At 47.2% G+C, this 22,808-nt stretch overlaps 1 protein-coding gene across 5 annotated transcripts; it reads left to right on the top strand.

Annotated features, from left to right (window-relative positions):
* The first annotated feature begins 966 nt into the window (after nt 1-966).
* On the top strand, nt 967-21,057 carry LOC105189114 (IGF-II mRNA-binding protein). Of its 5 annotated transcripts, none has more exons than XM_011151010.3 (7): nt 967-1,183; nt 7,387-7,560; nt 8,783-9,214; nt 9,748-10,000; nt 10,450-10,806; nt 11,690-11,941; nt 12,263-20,611. In XM_011151010.3, the coding sequence occupies exons 1-7, from the start codon at nt 1,038-1,040 to the stop codon at nt 12,632-12,634; spliced, it is 1,986 nt and encodes a 661-aa protein (XP_011149312.1). In that variant the 5' UTR covers nt 967-1,037; the 3' UTR covers nt 12,635-20,611. The 5 variants fall into 5 exon arrangements, with proteins under 5 accessions (XP_011149312.1, XP_025156096.1, XP_011149311.1 ...); XM_025300311.1 differs by having other exon boundaries at nt 7,384-7,560; nt 8,783-9,166; XM_011151009.3 differs by having other exon boundaries at nt 7,384-7,560.
* Nucleotides 21,058-22,808: the final 1,751 nt, after the last annotated feature.

Raw genomic sequence — 22,808 nt, 5'->3', positions numbered from 1 at the left:
GCTCTTTCGCGCCAAATTTCAGTCATTCCTGATGAGCGATCTTCCGGAAAAGATTTCTCACATCCTATCGTCTCGTTCGAATCGCTGCATCGAAAATGGTCGAGGATGTTACTTCCGGTTGCAGCAACGGACGGTACCGTGATGCGGCGGTGATGGTAGGTGCGCACGTGCGTGCGTACGTGTCACGCGCACACGCAGGCGTAACTGGAGAGTGGCGCACGTGCCACGCGGTCGCGCAGGTACGTACCTACCTACACACGAAGCTTCGTGTCAAATCGCGCAATGTTTGACCCTCCCCTCCATTCTCCTACTCTCGCGAACCGAGCTTCAAGGCCTTCAAGGGCCTTCGCTACAGCGCGATTCTCAGTGTAAAAATGGCTAAAGCTGCAGCAATTTGGAGAAGGCGCGTCACGAGTTACGAAAGTACGTGAAAACCGACTAGTCTACCTACGATTTTATTGACTGAGAACGATCGGCAAGTTTAGAGGAAAAATTTCGGAGCTTTCCGAGAGAAAGAAGAACATTCGGACACACACGTACATATGTATAATTCACATAAACATTATTAATTATATTAGACGTTTTATATTATTGGTATCATATAATTGCAGTTACAAGTGCATTTAATATATAAATTATACGTACGTGTGCGTACGTGTGCGTAAATAAATAAATAAATAAATAAATAGACAAGAGCTATGTCGCTTTATAGTGATAGTTAAAAGCTGAGTTCCGGAAAAGAAAAATTGAGCGATATAGAATTTCTAATAACAATCATATCGAGACACATTTGAGAACGAGAGATACAAGAGCGATAATGAGAAACATGAGAGCCCGGAATTCCCGGAATGCGGGGAGCGCGCTTTATTCCATGTGTCCCTGTCGATACTTGAAGCGAGAATAGTCTTTCGGAATAAGCAGTGGGGATATGTATCTCGCGTAGGACCTCTCTCGTGTTTACAGTTGGACAATATTCTGTGGACAAAGTGTAGACCGATATACATATAGTCTGGCACCGTAACCGTAACGTATAAGATATGATGTTCGCGGTTCCCATCGGGGTACGGTATACTTACCAGCTGGAACAGCAGCGCTTCGTTCCGATTTTGCAAGGAATTCACTACCGTCTGTGCCGGTGCGATCCATGGATGATAATGACGGACAAGCAAAGGAATGCGCTGTTGTGAGTCTTCCAGGATTTTAATCGCGTGGAGGATGCGGAGGATGCCCAATGGCTTCCGCGCGAAATTTTCCTGTTCGTGTGTGTGTGTGTGTGGTGTGCGCGCGCGCGCGTGCGTACGTATGCGTGTGGTACACGTATATGTGAAGTCATGCCGCTGGCACTTTCCCTTTTCAAGATCGATTTTGGCGCCGTGCGTCCCGACGGCGCAAGTCGACGACGTCGGCGCTTCTTCCTCGGGATAGGGCCGTATTTGTGAACGCGACCACCCGTGCGTTTCCTTTAATTCGCTCCGGAGAAATCGATATACCGGGTGTATATCGTTACTTCGGCTTTAGTAAATCTGCGAAATTTTCCAACGATGCTTGGTGTCTTGGAGCTCTACGACGTCATCGACAGCATCGACGCCGGTGCCGGCGTCGCGAAGCTGCAAAACACAACGGCCTTGCAATTAAATTTATCAGTTCTGATCAAATTCGTCCTGTTATCTTGCATTTAACGGTCGGGAGTATCGCAAAGCTACACTCAGACTGAAGGGTACGGAACAACGTTGATTGATTGAAACTCACCGTTCATAAGAGACGTACGATGTACGATACGCCCTTTCCCTCCCCCGTCTCCCACATATGCACACACATAAATTGATAATTATTTTAAATCGTGTTACGCGCGCGCGTATATTGTAGCTCCTCGTTCTCTTAAACACAACGTTAACATAAGGGGACAACAATCGACAGCCGCAATGATCTCACATCTCAAGTGCGATTCGCGGTGTTCTTTTTGGGCAAGAATCCGAAAGGCCAGATCTCGCAAATGTCTCGTATAGTAGATCGCGCGCGCGCGCGCGTCTGCGTCTCTCATCGTCATTGATGTCATCAGCGAAATTTTCGGTCGACTCGCCCTTTCCCGCGTTTTCAATAATCCACCTGTTCTGCTTCTCTCTCTCTCTCTCTTTCTCTCTCTCTCTCTCTCTCTCTCTCTCTCTCTCTCTCTCTCTCTCTCTCTCTCTCTCTCTCTGCGCAACCACGGTCACAGCCTGCTCGCTCCACCGGTTCGTTAATCGGCGAAAAACACCGGGAGTGGGGGTGGGGGAAGGAGAGAGCAGTAGCAGAAGGAAGAAAAAGAGTATCCGAAAAAAAGGTGTCTTAGGCCGGGACATCAAAAGCTCTTCCACGGGGGTGACCCGCCGCGGTCCATCCCTGTCCGCAAAGGTTTTTCCCCTCCTTCTCTTTCACCGTCTCTCTCGTCCACTTCTCCCTCCTCTCACGAACCCTCTTTGCGCCCTCCCTCTTTCGTCTCTCTCTCTCTCTCTCTCTCTCTCTCTCTCTCTCTCTCTCTCTCTCTCTCTCTCTCTCTCTCTCTCTCTCTCTCTCTCTCTCTCTCTCTCTCCCCTCTCCCCCCTCTCCCCCCTCTCTCCCCCCTCTCCCCCTCCTCTCTCTCTCTCTCTCTCTCTCTCTCTTGTCTTGCTCGGCTTGCCTCGCGAAAATCCGCCGCCTTTCGTTAAAGGTGACCCGACGAAATCGTCAAGCGAGTCACACGTGCGTGCGAAAGGGTTGAAGGGGGCGGTGGGTTCGGGAGGACGAAAGAGGGAAGAGGACGAGAACGATGTGTAGACTACGGGCGAGCGGTGGCGGGGACCATCAGCCAGCACGAGGCAGGCGGCGTGGGCGCGCGCGGCCTTGCACGCACCTCGCGCGCGCGCTGTATACCACGGATGCCGCCGAAAATCCCCTAAAGCGAAGTACACGAAACAAAGGCCATCCTCCCTCTCCCCTCCCCCCTCCCCCCTCCGCGCTTTGTCCGTTGCCCGTCACATCATTCCTCCTCCCTCCGGTTTCCTCGCGTGCACGAGCGCTCGCGCGCGTATTTAGTGTATCTTTGTCTCCTTCGTCTCGCGCTTCACCTCTTTCTTTACCTTCTTTTTCCTCTTGTTTATCCGTGATAATTTTGCGAGCGTGCATTCGTGTGTGTGTGTGTGTGTGTGTGTGTCTGTCTGTCTGTCCTTCCCTTTTCGCGGATGTTTCGCACCGATAGTCGCGATCTCCACTCGCCACTCGCCACTTGCCACTCGTGTGATGAATCTCCACGGGGTTGCTGTTGCAAGAGAACGCGTTCTGTTGCGCGCGGGCTCCCAATCCCGCGGGCTCAGTTTTTGTTGGGATTCAATGTTGTGCTTCTCATTGAGCGCGCCTTGGCCGATCTACGAATAACGATCTAGGGGAATAGGCGAATCGTTGTCGCGGGGCGGATTGAAACGAAACGAAACGAAAGGAAACGCGGAACGGTGCAGCCCCCTCTCGGGCTACGTGTAGCCCGAGTCATCTTTGTTATGACGAGACCTCACACACACAATTAATGTGATTTACTGATTCCTTTAGGATTACAATTTTGCGTCGAAACTTTTAACCACTTTCATTTACTTAAAAAAAAATGTAGAACCTCTTCTAATTCTAAGCTTTTACTTACGCGCACAAACCAAACCTCTATACGATAGCAATGCTTGTGTCCACAGAGAATCAGAAAATACTTGATGCAATTTTTCTTCTTTCCTGTGTGGCAATAGTAAAAAAGAATCCTCGTCTAGGATTTCGGAGGATTTCCAAATGATAAGCTCGGGGCGTCTCGAGGCAGGCGGGGATTTGAAAAGAGACCACGTCCAGTAAACGAGATTCGATAATTACGACATTATCCGAGTCGAGGTCGATATTACGAGGTGTGTGTTATCGGTCGCCAAGTTGTCAAGTAAATTCGCGATGCCGTGTAATTGTGTGCGTATATTCTATTCTGTTCAATATATGTAAACTGTCGTCATAAATACGAAATGACGCAACATCGTTGTTGCACGTAACTGCATCGCAGGCCGCGCGGCCGATGCGTCTCGCGTGTATCGTGCACATTTCGCTCTCGGCGTGTGAGTTATTTTTATGATACACGGAGAGCACGATCGGTCGTTTGTCATACAATAATTCAAGAAGACAGTAGAACACCCGGCACCCTGCCGGGTCGGAGTCGCGCGCAACGAGAGTCGCTCCCAGTTGTTTTCGTTCCACTAAATTGACACAATCTTTCCTGTGAAAACGTTCCTTATTGATAATTTCGCGAAAATAAAATTAAGAATCACCCTAGGTGTCAAGGCGGCTCAAGCATCGGCCAGAGAGGGAGAGAGCGAGGAGAGAAAGAGAAAAAAGCTTGGAATATTTCAGATTCTGTAGCGACGCTCTTTTTACGTGTTTTGACCTGTCGATCCAACTTCCGATCCCAAAGGCAAAGTAATTGTCATATTGCATGATAAATCTGGGCTACGTCCAGAGGGGTTGATTGCGTTATTTCGAAAGCTTGTAGCGTCTTATCCTCAGACGCGTGAACGAAGGTGGATGGGTGGGTAGCTGGTTGGTTGGTTGGTTGGTTGGTTGGTTGGTTGGTTGGTTGGTTCATTCATTTATTCGTTCGTTCGTTCGTTTGTTCGTTCGTTCGTTCGTTCGTTCATTCGTTCGTTCGTTCGTTCGTTCGTTCGTTCGTTCGTTCGTTCGTTCGTTCGTTCGTTCGTTCGTTCGTTCGTTCATTCGTTCGACTTGTAGCTGCCGTTCGCCGCGTCTTCTTCAAGGTTGCTCGAAAGCTCGCCGCGGCACCGCGGCGATGAGTGGGTCGGCCTGTTGAAAAATCGATACGTACGAAAGTGAGAGTCGTTCCCTCGGTCGTTCCACCCTCCTTTTTGTTCTTCATGCTGCGCCTTCTCTTCTTACTTGCCGTTTGTTTCATTCATGTCGTCGCGGCCGCTCCGATGCATGCGAGATATACACAGCGTGTGTAATTTACGCTCGTGTTGCCCCGAATAGTGTGTCGACCGGAGCGCGAAAACAAAGACGCGTTGATTTCTCTTGCGATGATTGGAAATGGATTTTGCATAAAAAATTTGTCTCCATGTGTCGCAGCTTCACGGATAGATCACTACTAACGTGCAATCGCCGCTGATAGTAACATCTCTTTTTTCTTGCAGTTTTCTTTTTTGTGACACGGTAGAATGCCGTTCTGCTTGTTTCTCTATTATATGAAACGATGACACTCGGAACCAAATATTCATACAATCAGCGACTGAGTTGTTTTAAACAAGTTCGCTTCTAGCGTCGCATGCGTGGGTCGCGATGCACCTGTCTCTTTCTCTCTCTTTCTTTCTCTTTCTCTCTCTCTCTCTCTCTCTCTCGCGCGCGCGCGCGCACTCACTCACGCACGCACGCACGCACGCACGCACGCACGCACGCACGCACGCACGCACACGCACACGCACGCACACGCACACGCACACACACACACACACACACACACACACACACATACACACACACACACACACCCACACTGATTTTTGGTGCAGATTAGCGATGTGTTGACATTAGTTAGTGAACATGACAACTCTATGAACATAAACTGACTCTACTGTCGGCAAAGCCGTCAGCGGTAGCTCACAATTGTGATAATTTGGAGTGATGATTTCTTGGCAGAGAAAAGCATTTTAAAGCCGTTTTGCAACCAAGCGCTCTTATCGAGGAAAATTTCGTAAATGGTAGGAGCAAACAGAATACGCAAATATGAAATGTTCCTATTATCCAAACCAAGTAATGTTTATGTATGTGTACGTATGTGTACGTATAATACATATTTGAACATTGAATACATGATATGTGTCAATCGAATGCCCAATCGTTGGAGAATTTGCCTCGGAATCCCTGTCACACACACATACACACACACACACACACAGAGAGAGAGAGAGAGAGAGAGAGAGTACACACGAGTCTGCAAATTGTTTCTGGAACATTACTCTTGTTCATTTTCACGTTACACGAGAAATGTCATTTCTCTCTCGTTCGTGCACTTACAATTTGATAAGTCTGAATGCCTGACACCAATGAGTTTCAGTACATACATATATAATGAGATTAATAATAATTATAATAACAAAAATAACAAAAAAACAACAACAGCAATAGTGTAATAGTCAGTGTGCAAAGATGGTGACCCATTACGTGAGAAATGATAATGATTATAACAACTCACGGAAATAATTGTGTAGTAATATAGCAATAATAATGTAATGACAATAATGATGTGAGGTTGTTGTTCTAGGCATTAAAAGCCTGGCTAAAACGAGGGAGAGAGAGAGGGGAGAGAGAGAGGGGAGAGAGAGAGAGAGGGGAGAGAGAGAGGGGGGGGGAGGGAGAGAGAGAGAGAGAGAGAGAGAGAGAGAGAGAGAGAGAGAGAGAGAGAGGTTACAATAGTATACATGATATAATGATATATTAGAAGAATAATATATAATTATAATAAAACGAGATTTGCGTGCGGCCTGTCGACGAACGATCCAGTCGCTAAGTGACAACATCGCGAACCAATGTAAACAATCGACGACTTCTCGCTAGGTTACGGCTCGCGCAGCTTTCAAAGTTTATTAGTTATTATGGCTGAGATCTTGCCTACCCCACTGCCGCGTGTAATCCTGTTAATCGGGAGTTGCGCTCGAGTCTGGCACTTACATGGTCAATCTCTTCGTTCGCTTACAGTCATTACTTCTCTCGGATCATTCCAATCTAGGCAGCAAAATGAATGGACGCGTCGATTCCGATGAGTATGAGAGCATTAGGTATTTAACATCTACTACTAGCTAAGTGTCAAGTATTATCTATAATATAATCGCGCATTACATAGAGTTTGAATCGCTCGGATAAATATTTAGATGTTCACGTCGATATCGCACATCATCATGCGTTACATTTTTGTCTTGCTTGTGTCCGCACGCGCGCGTCACGTGTATAATATCATACGCACATGCATGCACACCCATACATACACGACGACCGAACCGGCTTAACGGGGTAAGTGCGTAAGTTCGCACAAGAGCCGGTTATAAATCTTCATAATAAATTGTATTTCTGTAACACAATTAACTGTTGTGTTGTCGATCCAAATTCGATCTGTCTTGCCAGCGATACGACACAGCGGACAGCGGACCGTTTGATGAAAATTGAGACAATTACAAGTGAGCAAACGCTCAGCTCGCGCGAGTGCGCGAGTGCGCGAGTGTAAAATATATGTCAATCGCCCGAACTTTACTTCCTCCGAAAATCTCCGTAAATCCTTTTTTGCAGCGAGACAGACGAGAACACGACTACTAAGCCTAATCTCGGCCGTTACTTTTCTGTTTTCAGCAGCAGCGGCACCGCCAAGATCTTAGTGAGCAATTTGCCGCCCCAGGTCCGATTGGAGGATCTCGATCAGCTCTTCTCCAACTACGGCCAGATACAGCACAGCGAGAAAGTGCCGACGCGAGACTCCAATACGCAGACCGTTTTCGTCATCTATGAGACGCAAGACCAGGCACAACAGTGAGTATATCCCGGCGCGGCGCGGGCCGGCTGCTTTCTCGCGCACGGTCGCTCGGTGATTAATTATTCGCGGCGGGCCAGCGTTTTTGTTCGTCGCGCGAGAGATCGCCGCGAATGTTCGTCGTGTCACCGGTGCGTGAATTCGCGCGCGCGCGCGACTACTAACGCTCGTGACTCGGAAGACTTGTGTGTCTCACACTGCCGTGTTATCGCCTGGTTAGCTTCTACGTTCTACGCTATGCCGAAAACTCGTCCGGACCTTTGCGGTCCGAGAGACCTGGGAATCTGAATTTCGAGTCAGATCTTACTTAGCTCTTAGCGCTGACGTTTAGCGCTTTCAATTGTCACACAGCGCTTTCGATTGTCACGTGACGTGACGAGACGTCACGTCACTGGTAGCTCTACTGGTCGCTACTGTAATCGGTAATCGGCTCGGCGATTCGACGATCGTTCACGTCACGATTCTGTCGTCTAACGTCTCGTCGTTGTAGATCCGTCGTTTAAATCCGAGAGACAACGATTACCGGCGTCGGGTCTGAATTTAGAATTAGATGCAAACTTCTCAATTAAATTACACGATATACATCAGGGCACGGCAAGTCACATTTCTAATCTCGTCAACGTCAATTTACTTACTTTGTACCGATATGCATGTGACATTGATTCAATAATTCCCCTCAATACGCTCTCTCGGATCGGCACTCTGCGACTCTGAATTAAAATCCAAGTAGCATCTCTCACTCGAGACAAGTTTCAAGTAGCGACTATCGATAGTCGGGATAGCTTAGATTTGACTTCTTTATTTCGTATGTGAATCACACGTGATGCACATACGTTGTATACGTTATATACAATCGCGATTCAACGTGAAAGTCAGAAAGTCACGTCTGATTCTACGAACGGACAACAAATTCGACAAATTAGACAAATATGAAATCTGAATATCTAACGACAGATTTTCGCGACAAAGACGATTATTATATTACTGTGTAACATGACGACGGTCTAAATTGTTCGATCGCACAATCTAATTCCCCACTGCCGATTTCTCTCGGAGATGAACTGACGCGCGTTTTCGCGTTTCTCATCGATCGAGCGACGAATCCGATCTTTTAGCGAGATCTCTTTGGCGACGCCATGGCGACACACGCACACACAAATGCGCTTGGCAAAGAAATTTGGCAAACATCCAATCTCCTAATCTGACAATTTCGATTCGCAGAGCTTTGAGCCAGTTGAATGGATACAATTACGAGGGCCACACGTTGAAAGTGGAGATGTCATCGGCGGAGAGCCGGCGAAGAGGCCGCAGCCAACGCAGCGGCGGCGTCGCCTTCTCCGGTTTGCCGGGTTCCGGACGACAGACCGATTTTCCGCTACGCATCCTCGTCCAGTCGGATATGGTTGGTGCGATAATTGGTCGTCAGGGCTCTACTATACGACAGATCACTCAAGTGTCGCGTGCCCGTGTCGACGTGCATCGCAAGGACAACGTCGGCTCGTTGGAGAAGGCCATTACCATTTACGGCAACCCAGACAACTGTACCAACGCTTGCAAGAAGATCTTGGAGGTGATGCAGCAAGAAGCGAACAACACGAACAAAGGGTACGACGAAGGATCGAATTCTGACGATCACGGAGCCGTGAATTCCTAGTTAGTAGATGTGCCGCGTAGAGATATGACGGTCGATCGATGTTAGTCAAACGATCTCAACGAGCTGATCCCGGCTGATCCTGTTTGTGATATCCTGACTTGTTCTCCTCTCCCGAGTTGTCTGCTGCGAGCCGCGTGCTCTTAGCCGCGAGTGACTTGGACTCGCGACCGATCGCGGTATGTTTGTATCGCAACATGCATAGATTCGTTTTCTTTATGTGAATGACGAAATTTGCCATTGAATTTGCATACTCCCTCGTCACACACGCTCCGAGTGAGCGGACGGCGGAGAGATTCTTCTCGATCAGATCGATCAGAGGTTGATCAGATCGAGGCAGGTCGAGGCGGTTCGCGCGGGTGAATTAACCGTTTATGGGCCGCCCTAAGTGGAAAGCGAGCCAAGATGTTGCACTTCTGTCCGAGTCAAGTCGGTGATTTATCTTTGATTTATATCGTTAGACCGCGGACGGAAGATATATTCCCGTCGCAGTGCGTGATTAATTTCTGTCTTGTCTTTCTGTCTTCTCACACAGTGAGATTACCCTCAAGATCTTAGCGCACAACAATCTCATCGGGCGAATTATCGGCAAGGGTGGAAACACAATCAAGAGAATCATGCAGGACACTGACACGAAGATCACTGTCAGCAGCATCAACGACATTAACAGCTTCAATCTGGAGCGTATAATCACTGTTAAGGGCACAATCGAGAACATGAGCAAGGCCGAGTCCATGATCTCCAGCAAACTGCGCCAAAGTTACGAGAACGACCTGCAAGCCATGGCCGTGAGTTTTGGTAGCTACGCGCTACGTTATCTCCCTCTTCCTTCAGTCCTCGTGTATGTCGTGTGTAATCCTCCCTGTTTCGTCCCTGCACGCCATACACACACACACACACACACAGTCCTCACAGGGACTGTTCGCGCGTATAGATGTGGAATTTGCGAAAATTTAAGCCAGCAACACCCTCGAGAAGCGAGGGAGACAATCAATCCTCTAAAGTCCTCAGCGTCAATTCCAATGGCTGATGCAACTGACGAAGCTGTTCGAAGCTGAGCGGTTCACAGTCCCGAACACCCTGGAATTAATTCGCGCAATTGATTCTCGCGACGCAATTGAGTTCGCTCTTAGCGAGTCCGACACACCACCGTGAGTGAGTGAGTGATGTGAGCGCGGAGGTGTGTCCGACGCGAGATACGAATTCGATATTGACGTGTGATCGTTATTCTCACCAGCCCCAAAGTATGATGTTCCCCGGCTTGCATCCTATGGCTATGATGTCGACCGCCGGTATGGGCTACAGTTCCCGTGGGCCCGGTCTTTACGGTTCTGGGCCAGCGCCGTACCCTTATCAAAGCAGTCTGCAGACTCAGCAGGGAGTTCCTGCCAGTGACACTCAGGAGACAACTTTCCTTTACATTCCTAACAACAGTGTCGGCGCCATTATCGGCACGAAGGGCTCGCACATACGCAACATCATTAGGTTCTCCGGCGCTAGCGTGAAGATCGCACCCCTCGAGCAAGACAAGCCGGCCGAGCAGCAGACCGAGAGAAAGGTCACTATCGTGGGATCGCCAGAGTCTCAGTGGAAGGTGAGCGCGATCGACGTCACATTTCCGCGTCTCGTTCCGCGTAAGCTTACTCTCACTATGCCGCCATTTTCTCAGATAGATACGTAGATACGCGCTCGAATTCGTCTCGGCGTGCGTTCGCGCGCGTTGAGCGAACGATCAAAGCGAAGTTTGATTTGACGAGTGAAAGTTACCTCTTTTTGGATATCTTCTTTGAACGTTCTAAGAACGAAGAATATGTTCCTCTTCTCTCTCCTCCTCTCCTCCCCAGAGGGTTTATTAGTACAAACAAAACGTTCTATCGTGAACTTGCCTCTTTTAACGGCGCGGGCTCTTCGTCGTGTTTCATGTGCGGCTTTATGAATTCTTGGATACAAAACGCACACAAAGTAAAAGGAGAGACCATCGAACCATTCTTGAATGCTCGAACCTTCGATGCGGTGTCGGTATCGCCAAGTAGGCGATCGTGTCGCTTTCCGCCAGAAAGTGGGAAAGATTTCGAGTTCAAATGCCGTCGAGTACTAATCGCCGTGTAGCTTTGAGGGAAAAGTATCCAGTAACGTCGACTTGCACAAGACTACGCACAAGCTTGCACAAAGTCGTCTCTCCTCCTCCTCCTCCTCTTCCTCCTCCTCCTCCTCCTCCTCCTCCTCCTCCTCCTCCTCTCAAATGCTTACCCTGCTTTTACATTTGGGTAGATGTTGTATTTGTAAACATCAACTTGAATTCGGCAGGAATATCAAAGGAAGAAGGGCCCCGTACCGATCACACGCAACAACGGTGTGAATCGGCCCCGTTTGACCCTTCGACAACACATTTTCCTTCATCTTCTTCCTCTTCTTCTCCTTTCATATGTCGTGTACACTCCGCGGCTATAATCTGACATATAACTGTGTTCTTACAGGCTCAGTACTTGATCTTTGAGAAGATGCGCGAAGAAGGGTATGTTTCTGGTACGGAGGACGTAAGATTGACCATTGAAATTCTCGTGCCCAGCGCCCAAGTTGGCAGAATCATTGGTAAAGGCGGACAGAATGTTCGGGAATTACAGCGTGTGACTGGGAGCGTCATTAAACTGTCGGAGCAACAGGCCACTCCTCCCTCAGCTGACGAGGAGACCACCGTCCATATCATCGGCCCGTTTTTCAGCGTTCAGGTAAACTAGCTAGCTCTCTAGGTCTAAACGTTTTCCCCTCACACGAAGAAACGCACGAGAGATCGCACGTAGTATCGTCGTAGACGGCATCATTACGCCGCATCTCTCTCAGGCGTAATCGTTAATAATTCTGCATAACAAAATCATCATTCCTCATTCAAACAAAGCACGAGTCAGTTACAGAGGAAATCACAGAGGGAAAAATATGTCCTGGCGCGTCGAAAGATCCGGCTAGCCTTCACGATTATATCGTGACACGTTGTATCTGCACGTAGACAGCACGTAGACCCTCGTATGACCCTTGTCGCTCTTCCTTCGCAGTCGGCACAGAGAAGAATCCGAGCAATGGTCCTGCAGTCGGGTGCTCCCGGCGGAAGCGGCGCCGCTGGCTCGCGTGCTGGTCGTGGCAGTAGCCAAGAAGGTGCTTCCCGTTCACGACGAGACGGCAGTGCCACCTCTCAGGGCGGCACGCCCTCGCAGTCGCAGGCCAGCACTCAGCAGCCACAAGCGAGCGGCTCTCCATCTAGCCAGGAACAGCAGCCGCAGCAACAGCAACAGCAGCAGCCGCAGCCGCAGCCGCAGCCACAGCCGCAGCAATCACCGTCGCAGCAACAACCGTCGCAGCAACAGCCGTCGCAGCAACAGCCGCAGCAACAGTCGCCGGCACAGCCGCCGGCGCAGACGCCTCAGTAACGTTGATGACCGACGCCGACCGACGCCAACCGACGCCACACACGCCTGTCCGTTTTATTCGCCGGAGTGGCCTCGTCGTCGCCTTGACATTCTCTCTCGTCGAGAGGCTGAGCTTATCGCACACCACCACCACCTCCTCTTCTCGCGGGGTGCGCTCTATTCCCCCGACCTTGCTCCTAATCAGGGGAGGGTTCGAACGAGAGAGAGAGAGAGAGAGAGAGAGAGAGAGAGAGAGTGCGCGGAGCGCAGATCGCGATGGGAAGACGCGCGCGCACGACAACGTTCTGTGAATTAACTCCTCGCGCTCGATGTTCGAGTAATAAAGGAATGAAAAAGAGAACGAAGGAGAGGTTTTACACCGCGCGCAGAGTGAATTGACGAGGTTCTTCGATCTTAGCTGTGCGAATTTATTCCGAGAGTTTCGGCCCGCCCGCGGTCAGCGGCCTTCCTATGTGAGCCTTCCTACCGGTGATCGTCAATTCTTAGGAACGACTCGAGGCTTCTGAATAACGAATCATGAATCGACCAAATGGAACTCTTAGGAGTTAATTCGTACAGCTATGACAGAGAGAGAGAGAGAGAGAGAGAGAGAGAGAGAGAGAGAGAGAGAGAGAGAGAGAGAGAGAGAGAGAGAGAGAGAGAGAGAGAGAGAGAAAGAGACAGACGGATAGATAGAAACGATCTAGCGCCGAGAGTTTATTCGCAGAACTCGAACGAGGTCTTTGATTCTGAAGAGAGAATTCAAGGGCTTGATTAGAAGAGTTAATTTAAAGAGTCCAACGGTGCGCCGGGCCCTCTGTTTGGCTTGACTCGCTGCGCGTCCGCCGCGATCGACCCTGTTTACCAACTCGCGCGCGTGCGCATTATCAGCGACGTTATCCGCCACGTGGTAAATGCACTCCGAATTCGCTAATCGGAATGCGAGATCTGTGGTCGATTCATCGTGATTACGGTCGATCGTGCGGTCGTTAGGTTAATGTTAGGTCGCGAAGTCGGACTCGCGACTCTCACGGGGAGAAAGAGAAGGATAAGAGAAACACGAAATGAATAGAAAGACAGACAAACCGATTATAGGGAGGAAGTTGTTGTTTCGCCATGGTGCCAAACGGAGGTACGCCCGGTGAAAATTATCTGTCCTATTCAGACAGATAAAAAAAGCAAAAAGAAAAAAGAAGAAAAACACAAAACAGCGCTTTGAATACTCGATTGTTCTCGTCGGCGAGGACCAGCGTCGTTTGCCTCTTCGCTCTGCGCACTGCGTCTCCAAGCCCTCCCCCTGCCCCCCTTCACACATACACACAAACCCCGCGCAGGCGACTCGCGCGTTCGCGTTCCGCACCCCGCGACAGCGACGAAGCGACAGGCGCGCGACCTGATTTCACAGCGCTAACGAAACCGCCGCCGCCGATGAAATAGGATAAGACGACGAGAACAAACTGATAAAGAAAGAGGATAAAATGGATGAAATCACACATACACACAACCTTATTACCTCATTGCATTACGGTTAAAGATTTAATAACGATAGAAGAAATGAAACGCGCGATAAACCGATTAATCTAAAAAAAAAAAAAGAAGTCTATATAATATTAAAGTTATTAATAATATACACAAAGAAGTTTAGTAACAATTACGTTACGTAATATGGTTATATTACGTTATACTTGTTACTACTGCAACTACTACTACCATTAATACTATTATTATTATCTACTATTACTCTATTATCGCTATATACTATTTACTTACTTATTATATAGTACACCACAGGAGGAAAGCGGTTTTTCTTAACAAAAAAAAGCAACAAAAAAACACAAGCTAGGTGCAGTTTTTTATACCGGATTTCAGAGAGACACTGGACGATTAATACGAATAAATTGAAATAATATTTCGAGACCGTGAAAACCGCGCGGAAACGGCGCGTCCGTTTCTCGGTCGTTAGACCAGAGTAAAGTCAAGATGCTTCGAGAGAAGAGGAGAAGACAAGTGGAGCCTCCCGGCGCACCCGCCCCCCCCCCCGCCCGCCAACCCGCCCCTCCTCGCACCACGTAATACCAAAGAAGAAGCGACTATGAGTTTTTTCGTATTAGTGAAGTGAGATGCGTCGTGCACGCTCGATTCGCCTCAAGTTCCTCATCAAGAGCCACGAGAGTGAGAGAGAGAGAGAGAGAGAGAGAGAGAGAGAGGGAGAGGGGTCAGACCCGTAAATTCGGGAGGGGAGAGATCGACGAACGGTCATCGGGATGTCGAGGACAGCACCGACGAGACATCAAGTCGCTTGGCACATGAGTGATGACGGCGAAGATCAGGAGAAGAGAAGAAAGAAATCGGAAGAGGAGAAAGAGAGAGAGAGAGAGAGAGAGAGAGCGAGAGAGTGTCCGCGAGAGCGTTGTATCGGATCGATAAATGCGACCGATACCGGACACTGTATCCTTTTTTATGCTAAGTCTCTGAGAAACGTTGCTGATGAAACCGTTTCGAAGACGCGGCAAGAGAGAACGACTGTCGGTCGTGTCGAAGAATAGCGAGCGAGAGAATGAGAGAGAATGGGAGAAAGCGCGAACGAAGGAAAAGGTATGCGAGAGAAAAAAAAAAGAGACAAACCGGGGTTAACGAGTCGATTGAGAAAATTTTTACTTTATCAGGAATGTAATAGTGTGTGAGTGTGCGTGTGTTGATTAATAACTATTAATTAATAAGTAATTGATTGCTAATTAGGAATTAAACAAGACAAGATGAAAGACGGACAAATTTAGGCTTAGCGACGATCGAATTTTCATGGGGGATAGGGCGAAGGGGAAGAAGGGAGCTTAGAAAGGAGAGAGCGAGAAAACGTCGACACGTAACGTCACTCGCGCTGCCGCTCACTCTCGACGCTCATCTCGCGGGTACCTCGTCTCTGACGAAGTTCGGTATTCCCGTCGAAATTCGGTAGAATGCCTCGCGCGAGAACATGTACCGATGGGTCTGCGAGTTCTGTATTCTTTGCGAATCAATCGATCATTCTGTCGAAGAAACGGCGTGCACGGTCGGACCGATTCGTCCGGTCGTGAGAAAAAGGGAGAGAGACAGAGAGAGAGAGAGAGAGTGAGAGAGAGAGAGAGAGAGAGAGAGAGAGAGAGAGAGAGAGAGAGAAGAGCGCGAGCGATTTCGATCACGCGTCTCGAGTATCGAGCGCGAGGTATACGAAAAAAAAGGTGGAGATATCAGATTTCAAGTAAAAAGTAAACCGCCCTCCCCCGCAGTGGAGTTGTTAAGTGTGACCAACAAAATTTAACAAACACCTGTCGGATTAACACAGACGGTCTTGCGTCGTCAGGCTCGATAGATCGATTTGTCGCAATTGTTGAACGAGAAGACGCGTCGCGATCAATGGAGACGAATCTCCCATGATTTCCGTTCGACAGAGATGCAAGTGCTCGAGTTTCGGATTCGATCGTCTTGAAACTTTTTTGAGACCAGCTTCTCCACTTCGATCACCAACGCATTTGCCATTCGAGATCGGAACCTATCAAGTTTGCCGACACAAAACCGAGACCGCTCCATCGGTACGTAGGGGTTTGAGCATACCGCGATGCTCCTACGCCTGGGGACACGACGGGTCCACTCTCGGGCCCGCCGGCTAACACGGCATTCAACGTGTGTTTAGTACAAAAAGAAACGCAGATAAGGGCAAAACGACTATTAAGAGGAACAGGAAGTAAAAGAAAAAAAAAGGTATAATATTGTCTTTAATTATTTTTCTTTTTTTTTTTTATTTCTTTCGGGGAAGGCTGAGAACGCGGAGTTTCTGGAACGTATCTCGCGGTTGTGCGTACAATTGATAAGATCCAGACTCTCTTCGCAGCGGGAAGCGGAGATCGCGGCCGTACGTAACCGACTCGTCGTAGTCGCGGTGGTTAATTGCGAACACGTTCAATGAACGACTGCTCGCGTCAACGTCGGTCGAATCTTGAATCTCGTCACCGATCTCAGACCTGCGACTGTGAGAACGAGACTCGCAGGATCCGGGGCCGTGTGCACGAGAGACCTGAAACGACGATGATGAGACGGATATCGGCTTGAATGACACGTATTTACTCGCCGTACTCACGACGGGGCTTTACACGTGGGGCTTTTCCCTTCCCCCGCTATGTCGCGCGAGGACGAGATGTCGGGAAGAAACGTGTGCAAACCAAGCACATTGAGTAGAGTACGACAAAGATTCGAAGGAGACGGATGATGCAAGACGAAAAGAAAAAATGAGTCTTTGTAACGAGAAGAAGAAAATGAGTCTAGATTTATTTTTGATAGATTGTTAGGAAAACTCCGACCGAATTTTTCTTTTCCAATGTCTTTTTGTTAGATGTTTTTTAATAACTTAATGAATTTTAACAATATTAAGAGCGTGAGAAGAGAAATTGAGAGGAAAAGTGTGAGAGAGGTAGGCGAGAAACATTTCTTCTTAATGTAACATAAAAGAAGAGAGAAGAGGAGGAGGAGAAGGAGGAAGAGGAGGAGGAGGAGGAGGAGGAGGAGGAGGTGGTGAGGCGCGGAGGCAAAGTGGAGTGTTTTTCGCAGGAGAAAAGATAAGTTAACGTTATAGAAAGTAAAGGAAAGGTAAAGAGAAGGGCAGGAGAGAGAGAGAGAGAGAGAGAGAGAGAGAGAGAGAGAGAGACGGAAGAAAATGGAGAAAGGATTAGAGATTAATCGAGGGACTAATCAGGGCGCGACGCGCAGCTTTTTTCGCTGCGCTCACTCGCTTTTTGGGATCGTGACGAAAAGGAGATTTTTTAGCGGGGTTAAATTTGTATAATATATTTAGTAATATATTTTTTTCGAAGATACGACGGTCGCGGCTCCGCTCGGCGAGGTCGTCGACGTCGCCTGGTACGGGAACCTCGTAGTTTTATGCGAGGAACCCCACACCTATCGTGTGTTACCTTTTACCTCGCCCGCGGTCTCGCGCCCGACACGCGATTATTTATGAAGCGTAAATATTTAAACGACGAGGGAGATAAGAAGTGATAGTGAGAGAGAAAGAGATTTGTATTAAAGCTTGCAAAGAAAAAAAATGATAAAATGAGAAATTGCGGAACGGAAGGAAGTGCCAAGAGAAACGCACGTTCGCACAGTACATGAATATGAAGTAATATGAGAAACCGACATAAAATAGCACAATGTAACAATAGATTGCAGAACAAACAGCAAAATGGAAACAGGAAAGAGAGAGAGAGAGAGAGAGAGAGAGAGAGAGAGAGAGAAAGAGAGAGAGAGAGGGGGGGAAAGTAAAAAAGAGTCAAAAAAGGAAAAATGAAAAGGAAAAATCGGGGAAACTCTCGTTTATTCTCGTAGTCGAAAGAATAATTTACGCTACTTCTCAACATCGCTTTACAATTTCCTTTTGGTCCATACATAAAAATTTCAAGTCGTTGAAGAAAGAATTGCCCGCACATAGATTCGTTGTCGCCGGGGAGAGATCCGCGAGGTATTGCAGAAACAGACACCCCAGCGGACCTCATCGAGCCGGCCTTCGACGCGGGCAACATTGCCTTCACCAGCTCCTTTTTCGGGATGTCGGTAAATTGTACGATCGAAATATTCGCTCTGGGGAGAAAAGAAGCGCGTTCGATACATTTCCGAGATTTATTTCTTTTCGCGAACATTACGGTGATCGGTTTTTCTTTTGCATTGACGTGTTTATTACCGTAATATAATCGACGTCTAACACCAATTCGGTCAAGCCGATTCGATATTTTGTATTTAAAGAAGGAGAACAAAGCGGGCACAGAAAAATAAGCTGAGATGCGATCGTTTGAGGGCGCGAACGGGAATTTTATAGTTTCCTTGCGTTTTATACCACACAGCGAAAATTATGTAGCGTTCTGTAACTGTAGCGAATCTAAATAACTTGGGAATCTCGCGTAAACATATGTAACGCGTCTTCTTCTTCTTCCCACGGACAAACAACAATCTGCTCCCGCACGCGAAGAAATCGTACCTTTCATTGGTTCATCGAGACTTGGACACGTTTCGTTCGTGGGAACTTTTTTTCGACGGATTTCAGGTCAGACGAGACAAGTATCGGGACACATTCGAATCAAAAAATGAAGTAACCGAATTGGAGGAGAAATTTACTAATGAGAACTGTTTTTCAATTGAGAGAGAGAGAGAGAGAGAGAGAGAGAGAGAGAGAGAGAGAGAGAGAGAGAGAGCGAGAGAGAGAGAGAGAGAGAGAGAGAGAGAGAGAATAGAGATTGTGAGACAACAGGTACGCAGGTACAAAGAAAGAGGCAGCCTCATTAGTTGGGAAACGAAGAAAGAGAAACGTTGTTCGGCCGATTCCTCAGCATTTGAAAAGCATTAAGAAAGAAACAAAAGTAAACAAAAAATATAAAAAAAACAAATGGAGAGAGAAAGTGAGAGACAAACCGCTCGCACGCTCGAGAGAAGAAGAAAATGTACAAATCAAACAAAAATAACAAAAATGAAAACGCGATGATCGAGTAGATAAAAAATTATTAATATTAATAATTATAACTGAAAAGTGAAAAAGATTTTTAACGTTATAAATTATTGCGCGGGCTCGCGAAAGAAAAACGCGAATTAGAAGCGAGAAGTAACTTAATCTACTGGTAGAAATACCGAAAAACAAATGTACAAAATCAAGTTATCGCTAAATGTTAGTATTCTAGAGTATTTTACCGTCGAAGAAAGCCGCGTTTTACCGATCTAGGACATAAAGAGACGAGGATTATACTAAGCGTGCAGCTTAAGCTAAAATTGTACATCCCGGCAGATTAAGAGAGTCCGAGCAGAAATGAAAGCGAGAAAGAAAAGAAATTACACAAAAAAGGAAAATCGCAGAAATTGAATGCCGTTCCGTCGGAAAAGGAGACGGGAATATATATATATATATCACATCCTAATTAATCGGAAGCACATGTGCAAATTTCAACGAGAATTAAGAAATCAATGCCGAAAGAAGCAAGAAAGAATTGCCAAAAGGGAAAATAAAGAAAGGAAGGGAGGAAAACATTTCATCTAGTTCAAACAAACCTCCCAAAACAATGAAGTACTTTATGTTTCTTCTTTACACGAATGTCCGACATCGTCGATGTTCCTCCACACGACTCTCACACGCGATAATCATCATCGAAAACATTCTCTACCTTCGCCACGTTCTTCGTACCCAACTCGCCATTCTATTCTATTGAGAAAGCACTGAGTAGAATCGCCATCCGATCCGACAGATCCGACAGATCACTATTAGATCAGTATCAACGCAACATCTCGCAACATCAGCGCGGTTGACGCTCAGTTGTGATCGAGTCAACCCAGCAGGAAAAGTCAGTTTTAAGCAAATATGCACCGCGCAACCAGACGTAAGCACGAGCAGACTGAAACAATACACACACGTACGCGAATGTGTATAAATGGGATCCGCGTCGACGATGGACTATGGATAACACACAGCTCCACGCAGCGTATCGTTACTAGTGTGAAGTCACAAGAAGTAGAAGAAGAAAAAGTGGAAGATGAGGAGGGAGTATGTATACAAAACCCGAGTCTCTCAAACAGGTACAAAAGAGACAAAATAAGAAAAGAAAAGTTAAAACGGCAAGACAAAGAAAAATAAATAAAAGGAGCGTCTATCGCGTAACAACTATGCGATTCGCACAGCATATCGGATTCTACACGAAGGGAAATAAATCAGAGGAAAAAGAAGGAAAGATGCGTGCGTGTGTGTGTGTGTGTGTGCGCGCGCGCACGCGCACACACAAATCAACACACATGCACATACGCACACACACACACACACACACACACAGAGAGAGAGAGGGAGAGAGAGAGAGAGAGAGAGAGAGAGTCGAGCGTTCTATGGTCGCTTGAGCAGGATATCTCGTTCTCATTGATCGACGCAAATTAGGACCAGTCGTAACACGATGCTAAGCGCAGACGCCCACCGGACGTCCAAAGCAAACGGAAAAAAGAAAACTACACAGACACAGAGTTCCTTCGCAACATGCTAGAATTTTCTCCACGTTTCGACGGCGGCGGCAACGAAGAGCGAAAGTTGCGCGCGCGAGGTCAACGATGCGGACAAGGTTGTGCAACGTTGTGCGTCGAGAAGACGTACGAATTGCGATTGACGATCAGAGCATGTTCCTTCTTGGGGAAGAGATCCTCGTCCGCGGGAGAAACGGAGAATTGTCGATTTGCTTGCGATCGCTCACCCCGAGATTTCGCGCGCGCGCGCGCGCGATAGAAACACGCTGTATACAAAGTAGCGCGCACAGTAGTTACATCTTCCACGTACTAGAAACAGAAAGTGGGGAGAGAAACTGAGAGAAACCAGCGCTTCTCGACCAATTATCACACGCATTATTTACCGCTATTGAGCGCAAGATATACCGATATATATATATAAGAGAAAAAAAAAATATATATATATATATATATATATGTATACCTATACGGTATGCAAAACTCGAACGATTGTTCATCGATCCCGCACCACCGCGATCGCGGTCACGAGCACAATAGTAAGGAGCTAAGAATGGCAATTCGCGTCCAGGGTCGCGCGACGCGACCCCTCTGGTACTCAAACAGGTTGCAGGATACTTCTCGTAACTGATAATAGTGATTAATGAATAATAATAATTAATAATAGCGATAAGGGACGGTTTAAGAATAATCTAACATTGGCACGCATCGTGCGTTCCCCGTTCGAAAGACCAGAACGAGGATCACGCTCGCGGTCCAAGTTTTCTTTTAAGAGGTAACTGAAAAAGATACGTGTAAAATAACCAGCAGCAACCAGAAGTGGTGAATTATTTTGGGCTTTAGTATTAATGTTTCGAGAAGGACATGGAGTAAGTATGTATCGGGTGTAGAGGATGGTGATAGGCCGCCGGAAAAAATTTTATAGTCGAGATATTCGCTTTGGATCTGTTGGCCATTTTTGCTACAGAGATCGGCAAATATTTTCCTTGGAGAAAGAGGCACAGAGAGAGAGAGAGAGAGAGAGAGTGTGTGTGTGTGTGTGTGAGTGATGGTCGAACGTCGATTCGCCTCGAGGGCATCTGGATAAAATATGAATTAAAAGTGTAATAACTCTCAATGAATGGTATTTGCTGCGTCCGATTGTTTAAACGCCGATGCAACAGTAGTATATTGTCAAAGTAGATTGACATCTTTGGCGGGATTATTGGGTCTCATCGGACTCAGTTTGGTTTGATGGGACATTTCGGGAGTGCGTTAACTTTCGTCGCATTTTGCTGGGAAACTGAGCGATGTAGCTTGCATTTTCTTTCATCGTTTTTTCCTTCTTATCCAGACACTTTAGTCGCGACTGAGACGTTCGCTTGGAAGCAAAATTGAAACGACATATTTTCGGCGCACAAAACTTTTCTGGAACCGGGCACGTGGCGGCAATCGAAGGCCTTATTGTACACAACTGGGCATTGTTGTTACTGTGACAAGTTTAAGTGATATCGCTAAACAAATGATATATCAAATAAGCTCTTAGGCGTGATACCGGTTGATAGCAACAGGAAAAGTGAGCGAGAGAGAGAGAGAGAGAGAGAGAGAGAGAGAGAGAGAGAGAGAGAGAGAGAGAGAGAGAGAGATGAACGAATGAGCAAGTATGCGAGAGTAATGTATGAAGTGAGAAAGAGAGAAAACTGTTAACGTTAGGGAAGTGAAAGAAATGAGAAAATATAAAGTAGATATAAGCCGAGTTAGAGAACTAGAATGAGAGGAGCTACAGAGTAAATAGTGAAGGAATAGGATGACGACAGGGGAGTTCGTTAAAGGGACTCTCAGTGTATTATCTATTATTATCTTATTGTTGCCAATGATGGGCATTATGATGAAGAAACGCGCGGGTATGTAACTTATTCTCTACACTACATTTACCCTCCCCCCAAGAACCGCGAGAAATATACCTATGTATACATAGTTACGCAGCGCATATACATCTATTGTACATGTATATATATATGTATATATGTATATGTGTGTGTGTGTGTGTGTGTGTGTGTGTGTGTGTGTGTGTGTGTGTGTGTGTGTGTGTGTGTGTGTGTGTGTTGTGTGTGTGTGTGTGTGTGTGTGTGTGTGTGTGAGAGAGAGAGAGAGAGAGAGAGAGAGAGAGAGAGTGTGTGTGTATATATATATATATATACACATATAT

The sequence above is a fragment of the Harpegnathos saltator genome, unplaced genomic scaffold, assembly GCF_003227715.2.
Source record: "Harpegnathos saltator strain DR-91 unplaced genomic scaffold, Hsal_v8.6 scaffold351, whole genome shotgun sequence".
NCBI lineage: Eukaryota > Metazoa > Arthropoda > Insecta > Hymenoptera > Formicidae > Harpegnathos > Harpegnathos saltator.
This window is presented reverse-complemented; position numbering and strand designations above follow the sequence as displayed.

What these genes read in the sequence shown, in the direction of transcription:
- LOC105189114 (XM_011151009.3), top strand. Translation starts at nt 1,038, where the DNA reads ATGATGTTCGCGGTTCCCATCGGGGTACGGTATACTTACCAGCTGGAA. An exon ending in ACGACCTGCAAGCCATGGCC is followed by an intron (nt 10,001 to 10,449) that starts GTGAGTTTTGGT and finishes TATTCTCACCAG; the next exon opens with CCCCAAAGTATGATGTTCCC. An exon ending in CGCCAGAGTCTCAGTGGAAG is followed by an intron (nt 10,807 to 11,689) that starts GTGAGCGCGATC and finishes GTGTTCTTACAG; the next exon opens with GCTCAGTACTTGATCTTTGA.